Genomic DNA, 9,348 nt, shown 5'->3' with positions numbered 1-9,348 from the left:
GTTTACTAGTGGATCCTAGAATTTCTAAAAGCGTATTTGAGCTTGTCAGGAAACTACCGGTAGAAGTCATCCAACAACTGCTGACTGATAATGAGCCGACGGGAAATCCAAGATCACTCCTCCGACCGTACCCCTCCCAGTCCACGAGATACTGGAAACCATGCAATTTCAATCTAACAGCAGATGGATTGATTACTTTTTCACCTCAAACGGGCCAATGTAATGGGGGCGAGCTTCCATGACTCCACCTGTAGGGGGAGGTCCCGTGTAGACAACCACACCTTTTTGACCAGGTTGGTACATGGGGGAGCTGACTAGGGAGTTGTGGGCATATTCAATCCAGGGCAGCTGAAGGCTCCATGAGGAGGGATGCCTGGCTGAGACACACTGGAGGGCTGCCCCTAAATCCTGATTAGCCCGCTCTGTCTGGCCGTTGGATTGTGTGTGGTACCCAGACAACAAACTTGTGGCCACACTTGAGAGGAAAACTGGGAGCCTCGGTCAGAAACTATATCCACAGGAATCCAATGAATCCTAAAAACATGTGAAACCAGGAAGTCTGCTGTCTCAAGGGCAGTGGGTAACTTGGGGAGAGGGACAAAATGAACAGAGTTTGAGAAACGGTCAACAATTGTGAGGATGACAGTGTAACCTCTAGAAGGTGGTAGACCAGTGATGAAATCCACAGCTATGTGTGACCATGGGTGGCCGGGTACAGGGAGAGGCTGTAGAAAACCAGCAGGTGGAGCGTGAGAAGCCTTACTACGGGCGCAGACGGTACAGGCCACCACAAACTCTCTTGTGTCCCGAGTCATGCCAGGCCACCAGAAACTCTGCTGGAGGAAAAAAAGGGTACGTTGAAAACCAGGATGGCAGGTGAGTGTGAAGGTATGTCCCCACTGTGAACCGTTTCAGGGACAAACAGGCGATTAGCTGGGCCTCTACCAGGATCAGGCGAGGTTTGTTGAGTTGCCGGAACTATGGACTCGATCTCCCATGGTGCTGCTCCCACAAAACAGGAGGGCGGCAGAATTGGCACAGGCTCAGAAGAAGCTGAATCTTGGGAAAACTGACGTGAGAGAACATCAGCCTTGGTGTTGCGGGAGCCTGGGCGGTATGAGAGTGTGAAGTTGAAGCAACTAAGGAACATGGACCAGTGAGCCTGCCGTGAATTTAGATGTTTTGCAGAATGAAGATAAGCCAGATTTGTATGATCTGTCCAGATGAAGAATGGGTGTTTGGATCCTTCCAACCAGTGTCTCCACTCCTATAAGACTAGCACTATAGCCAACAGCTCACGATTCCCAACCTCATAGTTCTGTTCTGCTGCAGATAGTCGCTTGGAGAAGAAGGCACAGGGGTGAAGCTTGTGAGTCTCTGGATGGCACTGAGATAGGACGGCACCCACTCCCGACTCAGACGCATCCACCTATAGCACAAACTGTCTAGAAGAGTCAGGGTGGAGGAGCACAGGAGCAGAGGTAAACAGGTACTTCAGTCTCTGAAAGGCATGCTCGGCCTCAGCTGGCCATGAGAATGGAATTTTAGGGGAGGTGAGTTTGGTAAGAGGGGTAGCTTCTTTGCTATAGTCCCGAATGAACCTGTGATAGAAGTTGGCAAACCCAAGGAAGCACTGCAGTTGTTTGCGTGAGGTGGGGGCAGGCCAATCTGCCACAGCTCTTATCTTGTCTGGGTCTGGCTGAAATTGACCCTTGGGAACAATGTAACCTAGGAAACTGACTGATGGCTGCTGGAATACACATTTCTCTGGCTTAACAAATAACTTGTTCTCTAGGAGGTGCTGCAGTACAAGGCGAACGTACCGCCTGATAGTAAAGAATTACAATAGTCCAGCCGTGAAGTAACAAGTGCATGGACTACTGTAGTTTATCAGCATCAACCCTGAACAGGACCCTTAACCCCCACACTGCTCCCCGGGCGCCACACAAAGGCAGCCCACAGCTCTCCAAGGGGATGGGTTAAATGCAGAGAGTGCATTTCGTTGGTTTGTACTTATGACTGGCTATTAACAATGAAATTGAATTCTATTCTGATTTTACCCTTCTATGATGATTTTACCTGTAGCAATTTGAATTTTATTTAAAATGTAAAGTGTATTACACATAAAATGTATTATTATTACTATTAATATTCTATTTCAAATTTTTTGCAGTATTTCGCAGATAAAAGAAGGAAATTCTAGAAACCTCTGTCATATGGGTTTTAAATGACAGGTCCTGATCAAAAATCACACCAAGAGTTTTCACTTTATTATCTGAGATAAATGTAATCCCATCCAAATGAAGTGACTGACTAGTCAGCTTCATAAAGCAAGACCACATCTGTTCTGTTCACACAGACCCAGACTTTATTTAGAAGAACATGGTGCTCAGTGAGCCAAGATGCAGTTTTGTTCATTTGTCGGTGCGTCAAGGAATGCTGATTAGCACCTGATGGATAGAAAAGATTAGGAGTCCTCCAAACATATGGCTCTTTATTTAAATGAAAACAAACATGGTAACAATAATTCCAAAGAAATATCTATGAACAAGTATCAGCTTTGCTCTCATTTTTTTAAAGAGAAGAATGGCCCTTTGAATTTTAAATACAGAATACAAAAGTGTGTGATGCAGCAAAACAACACAGTGTTCATGTTTTTTATTCAGCTTCCAGTGATGAAATCTTACATTTACTGACTTCCTTTAGACAACAAACGACTATTCACAGAAGATCCATTTGTAAAAAGATTGCTCCACGGTTGGCTTTGTTTATAGTCTTTGTGGGGCCGATAATCAGCTGCAGGTCCCCGTTTGGATTTTCAGTGTTTGACCCGTTCACAGTACGTTCATCTGGCTTTTCATTCGGATCATCTGCTCAATCACCCCACCGCCCAACGTAACCCATACTAGACCAACAGAGAGCTGGTGGAAGCCTCAGCCACCCGGCTGGCCTTTAGTTTCAATGATTTGCTGTCTCACAGCGATGGCCACACTTTATTTGAGAAGACCCTGTTGAGCCCCTGAATACTGCATATCCCTCCGACCATGTGAAGGGGCTTAACACCCACCAAGGAAGGGAGGGAAGTCTTTGGTTGATTTTGGCAGGATAGAGCACAGACCTCGCAGATCTATCAGCGAACAGCAAAAATGGTCACAACACTACAACCTTTAAACAATGACGCCCTCTTAAACACAGCTCTGATGAAGGAAACGACACATAGAGGTGAGACCTGAAAGACACAGGGGTCTGGCACAATGATTGTACTCAGGGTTTTAGGAGGAAACACGCACAGGAATGTAATTTTTAAAGGAACTTCTAACTGAATCCGTTCTCTTCTCCTGATTTCTCCAAACAGACGGTTCATATTTTGTTAATTTAAAAAGTGCTAATGGGGGAGCCTTCCCTCCATCCCCTCGCCATAAAATGAGGAGAAACATTCCCAGTTTGCTGCCAGTTTACTCGTGCGGGGAGGCTGTTCCTGAGCCAACACACAGGTTCTTGTGCAGGTTGGGGTTCTGACTGTGTCTGTTCCTGCTGCGCACAGAAGAGAAGGACGTCTCACAGCCAGGGACCTTACACTTGTGCAAAAGTCGTAGATGGACGGTCTTGTAATGAGCTCTGAACGTCCCTTTGTTGCTGTACACCTTTCGGCAGATGTGGCATGTTATGGGAGAGCCCGCCCCCTGGAGGCGGTTCTGTGCGCTCCTGCTACAGCCTTGGTTCCTGTGTCCGCCGGGGGCCAGCTCCTCGGTCTCTGGCCTCCCAGAACCCGTCCCATCGCAGCTTTCATCGCTTTCCTCTGTGGGGAGGACCTCCTCATCTTCTTCACCCGCCTCCCGTTCATCACTCTCAGCTCCGTCTGAGTCCCAGGACGACTGAGGTAGAGCGGAGGTGCTCAGGTCGAGGACTGCCCCTTCATTCCCATCTCCACCTCCGTAGTCTCCCCCTAACCCCTCCATCTCTGCTGTGGATAAAGTCTCCGTGCTGCTGAGGGCAGCAGGTGCCTTGCTCATAGGAAACACCAGCCCCATGCGGCTGTGTCCTCGGAAGATGACGGAGGTCTGACTAATTGGGTCTTGGTGCAGCAGGTCCTTGTCCTGCTGGTTGTGGCACGGCTCCAGGCCCTCAGGGTCTCTGCAGTGGGATGATGGCGAGCAGGGGGGGGTGGCTGGTCTCAGTGAGTCTTTGGTCAGCAGCTTGTGATGCAGGTTCAAATTGGCGCTGTGTCTGTAGGTGAAGGGACAGAAAAGATTAAAGATAAGATGGTTTCATCTTTGTCCCAGAAGCTTATTAGATCCAGGATTTTTCTAACCACTAATGCTTTAATCTGAATGAATGGACGGTCATCAAGCTAGGCCCAAAACTACTGTGCAGATTTTTAGATTGAACCCCTGAACGGAGCAGACATCTTTATCAGGATTATCTAACAGTGCTTTATGGTTTACCATCATACCATCGCAATAAACCCCAGCTGCTAACAATGAAGAGTACGTACAACTAGATCTTTTTATATCTATTTATATTTATATCTATACCGTAAATATTATAAGTGTCCAGTTCATTGCTTTCGGTCCCTGATATCTAAAAAAATAAATCTACCTCCAGACCACAGATTTGATCAGAACTGCTTCTATGTGTAATTAATAATCCTGTGTCCTTCGTAGACTTGGCTGTCATTAAACAAAGACTGGATGCTGTGGAAGACTGAACTGGTTACCAGTTAACTGTATTACACCATTTTATTTTATCAAAGGGAGACTTTATGATCATGGTTTGTTAAATTAGAATTAGCATCCTGGTGAGGTTCCTTTTTCAGAGTTAAAATATCTTCTATCATCAATATTAATTAAATTTTGTAGGTTATTAATCCAGCATTTTCAGCTGTTCTACAGATGGAATATCCTTCTTTCTCTCCTACAATTATTTCTCTATTTGAATTTTCCAACACATCCTCCAATATTCACTATTTCTTCTTTTTTTTTTCTTGCTTTCCCTTCTGTTTCTGTAACCGTTTGCATTTGAAATAAGCCCAAGGCCTTTTGGAAGAACGTTTTCTTTGTATTTTTATCACTTTTTACATCACTGATCTCTACACTGAGAATGGACTGACCTGCTGCTGTTGTATAATGTACCCCAACCCCCCCCCCCCCCCCTCCCCAGCTACTTCTAGTTCATAGAGTACATCCCTGTATAAAATGTTATTGGTTTAATGTTGTCTTCTCATCTTAAATGCAATCTTTTATATCAGCTGAAAGCAGAAAATCCTCTAAATCACAGGTGTCAAAGTGGTTCCAGAAAGGGCCGTGTGGCTGCAGGTTTCCAACCAAGCAATAGCACACCAGACTCCATTCATCTCATCAAGTCATCATGTTCAGATTGGACTCCTTTGACTAGATGACTGGAGTCTGGTGTGCTATTGCTTGGCTGGAAAGAAAACCTGCAGCCACACGGCCCCTTCTGGAACCACTTTGACACCCCTGCTCTAAATGAAAACTGAGCTTTGATAGCATCAGTCAACGTGAGACGGGTCTGGCTGCAGACTTGCACAATGTGGTCTCTTGCAGTGTCAGGACCGGAAGTTGATTCAATTAAAAAAATTGAAGCATTCAGGAATAGCACGTAGCACATGGGTACTGCCGTATTTAACTGGAAGAAGATATACTTTTTTGCGAGGTAAATGCTCACTTAAATATGCGTTTTCCTTACTTTTCCCTTCTTAAAGACCAAGAAAGGCTTGTTTTATCATTACTTCTGGGTGTTTTTCTTTTACTTATTAAATTATCTGTCTCTTACAGACCCACATTTCAATGAGACTCCCGCTGGAACTTTGCCAAAAGTTCAACTGCATGAAATCTGCTGTTTGGACAATAAAAACATTTCCAAGAAAATGAAATAAATATATATTTGAAAGTTTGTTTTGTGTCTACTGTTTTCTCCGGTGTTTTGGGAAAACAAAAGAAGTTATTGTCTTTTCTGGTCATGTATTGAGGTATTCAGTAATTCTTTTATTTTGAAAGGCTTTGAATGAATTTCCGGTTGTGACAGTGCGGCACCTGACCGTGCAGTTCTGCAACGACGGGTCCTGAAAGTGCAGGTATGCAGCTAGACTCTCATGGTCTAAGTGGGATAAATCTATCTCACCGGTCTCAGTTGGTAAGACCAGCTGTTAAACTAAATGAAAGCTGTTTTTCTCTAAGGTTGTGGAGACCAGCCTCTGGTAAACATTAGAGAAGTAAAGGACCATTTGGTATGTAGGTGTCGTTAAAAATGGGGTCCCTGTTGATGTTGCCCTCTTTATCACGGAGAACCTCTTTGGTCTACTGCCCCTAGAGGTAAAGTGTTTTTTTGGCCTCACTTATCAGAAACAAGCATAAGCCTCTGAAAGTTCAAGCTTTTAGCCTCATGAGTTTATTTTAGCACATTTACATAGCTTAGCATGAATTTATGTCAGATTTATTGGCTGATTGTTGAAACATCATGGTGGCTCTTTCAGAACCATTCCTTTTTAGACCACAGAGGCCAATGATATCAATTTAATACACAGTGGACAGGGATGAACCGAACCCATTAGACATCTTCACTTAGAACATCAACGAACCTTTTGGTCACCTCACCTGTCTCGGCTCCTGCGGGATGGGAAGGCAGCATTGCAGCCCTCCACCACGCACATGTGCATCTCCTTCAAGTGGATGTTTTGGTAGTGGATCTTGACACTGTACGGATTCTTAAAGGTTTTACTGCAGATCTCACAGTGGTGTTGAAGGTTAGCATCAGGGTCTAGGTGAGACAACCCTGAGACCCCATGATCTTCTGAGCACCTATCAAGGTCTCCTTTCTCGTCTAACAGGAGACTGCCGCCATTAGTTACCTGGTGCCTTTCTTCATCCCATTGCTGCTCTGCGACACTGTCATGTGTGTGTAATGGGTCTCCATGTTCTGAGTCAGCTCTTTCTTCACTGCGGAGGGATTCTTTATCAGCTGAGTTTTTGTGGCTACCCGGGAGTCTCATTTCTAAAGAAGATGGTGAAACTGTGATGATTGTTTCATTTTGCTCAGTGGAGTCATGTTTATTGTCCATTTCAACTGAGTTTCTAGCTAAGGTTTGGTCTCTCTGAGTACTACCATCTCTTTCCTTTTCTTTGTCTGTATTATCATTTACTGCCTCAGTCGGCTTCTCCTGTTTTTTATTAAACATATACTGTTCCTCTTGGTTGCTGTCACAGTCATCTTTGTCCCTACACTGCAAAGAAACCTCCTCCTCACTGCAGCTTCCCTCACCAATATGCTCATCTTGCTCTATCATCTCCTTCTCTATTTTTATCGGCATACTTGACTTGCGTGATTTTTTCTTTGGTATTGGGTCCGTTATACAGGCTTCAGGTGCTGTGATGGGTTTAACAGGTACAGAAGAGGATAAAATGGGAAGAGAAGGTAGAGTCCCTGGGGTGTTGGCAAGTTCTGCTGGTGTTACCAGGCTTCGGTAGAAAGGCAAGACAGGCTGTACTGTTTTCAGGTTTGGGAAAAGGATGCCGGTCTGGCCCATGCTGGAGAAAGAACTGCTGTGAAGCTTTGTAGCAGTGTCTACATGGCTCACCATGTAGCTGGGTGCTGACTTATGGCTTTCTGAGGAGGAGATTGAAATCCTATTGCTAAATTCAGCTCTCTTTTCTCCTTGTGAACCTTCATCTGCCGACAAGTTTCCCCGTGAGTCTTTGTCTCTGTTGTTTCGGTTCATGGGCATGTGTAGCCGGGGGTTTGGGTTGGCGCTGTGTCTGTTGCGACTGCGCAGCGAGCTGAACACCATGTTGCAGCCCTCAATGGTACACTTGTGTTTAATCTTCAAATGAACAGCATTGTAATGGATTTTCAGCGTACCTTTGTCATAAAATGTTTTCTCACAAGCGTTGCAAAACACACGGCCCTTCTTCAGAGAGGCTCCGCCCCCTGAGATGCCTCCAGAGCTGCCTCTGTTCCTATCCAGGCAGCGCAGCTTCGCCTCTGGGGACATCTGTGTGACATCAGACGTTATAGAGGGTGTGCATGGTGTGGAGGATCCATCTGAGTAGTTGTCACTGGTGGAGAAATCCTCAGCTTCAACCTTGGTGGTAGTGGTGTGTGTGTCCATTGTTCTTTCTCCTCCCTGAACCAAATCAGAGTTGGAGCCAAGCAGGCTGCTCTCTGAAGGATTTGAAAGGTAGAGGGGGTTGTCCCTACAAAGATTGTCCCTCGCTTCATCTTTGCTTTGGGTGTGCTGCTCAATTGAAGCACCGCATGGCTGCGGGTGCTGCTGGTTCTGATGGTGCATCGCCCCTGGTGGTGAGCCTAAAAATGGCGCAGGAACAGAGCCCAACAGCTGGAATGGAAGCATGAAGGCCATGCTGTTGATGAAGTTCTCAAAGTGATGAATGCTGTTGCCGCTAATCTTTTCAACCTTGGCTGTGGAGATGTTGGCAGTGGAGCGAGGAGTGTTTCGCTCGATGAAGGTGCGGATGTCCGAGTTTGTCCGGGTGCTGGGAACCAACACCGCCTGCCCCTCCTTGTCCTGTAAGGCCATGAGCTCAACGATTGATTTGGTTTCACCAAAACGCAGAAACTGCTGCAGTGTTGCAATCTCCTCCTCAAAGGTCATGATGGCCCACCGATCCAACACCTTTCCAGCGACATCCTGCAGACCAAGCAAAATAAGATTGACAAGATGCAGAAAATGACTGTAGAGGATATCATTGCATAGATTGTTGAAGAAGAAAGTCAAAGAAGAATTTCATCAGCAGCATTAAAACTGTATGTTGAGGCACTGATACATGCTCACAGAGCAGCCGATATGACACACCTTATGAAAGAGATTGGCAGAAAGGATAAAGTACTCGGAATAATTACTAATCCGAGTGAGCAGAGTAGAGCCCTGAGAGGACCCTCATTACACAGACGCAGTGGTTCAGGTCATTTATCTTCATTTAATTATTCATATCGCTCTGCCTTGTATCTATGAAGAACACACACAATTACACCCTACATCTTTGGGCCATGTTTATGCACACACACATGTCTCTATCTTTCAGGGGCTTTTTATTGACTTCCATTCATTAATGTCTAATTGGCCTGATTGTGACCCTGACCGTTACAGGTTCGCACCAGTGGCGGCTAGCCAATAAGGGCGCAAGGGCCTCGCCCCACTCACCCAATGACCTTAAGTAAGACAAAAAAAATATATTAGTAATTTAATTAAATGTTTTGAAATATGTTAATACATTCTTTAGATTTGCAAGATAAATACCCATGCAAATACCCTATGCAATAACCTTGTAAAATAGTCCTGCTTTAAAAAAAGAAAAAAAAAAGACTTCAGCT

The 9,348-nt window shown here is 45.2% G+C and overlaps 1 protein-coding gene across 2 annotated transcripts in view; it reads right to left on the bottom strand.

Moving 5' to 3' along the window:
* Nucleotides 1-2,378: 2,378 nt before the first annotated feature.
* The window catches only part of bnc1 (basonuclin 1), a 19,381-nt gene continuing 12,411 nt past the window's right edge, over nucleotides 2,379-9,348 (bottom strand). Inside the window, exons 4-5 of one of the 2 annotated variants that reach the window (XM_015397853.1) lie at nucleotides 6,615-8,665; nucleotides 2,379-4,227 (exon numbers count right to left, since the gene is read on the bottom strand). In XM_015397853.1, the coding sequence (XP_015253339.1) occupies nucleotides 3,456-4,227; nucleotides 6,615-8,665 (2,823 nt within the window). In that variant the 3' untranslated portion in view covers nucleotides 2,379-3,455. The remainder of the gene's footprint in view (nucleotides 4,228-6,614; nucleotides 8,666-9,348) is intronic. The other variant, XM_015397854.1, reaches the window with a different exon arrangement.

Source organism: Cyprinodon variegatus, unplaced genomic scaffold (assembly GCF_000732505.1).
Source record: "Cyprinodon variegatus isolate N-32 unplaced genomic scaffold, C_variegatus-1.0 Scaffold892, whole genome shotgun sequence".
NCBI lineage: Eukaryota > Metazoa > Chordata > Actinopteri > Cyprinodontiformes > Cyprinodontidae > Cyprinodon > Cyprinodon variegatus.
The sequence above is the reverse complement of the archived record's forward strand: the minus strand, read 5'-3'. Positions and strand labels throughout refer to the sequence as shown.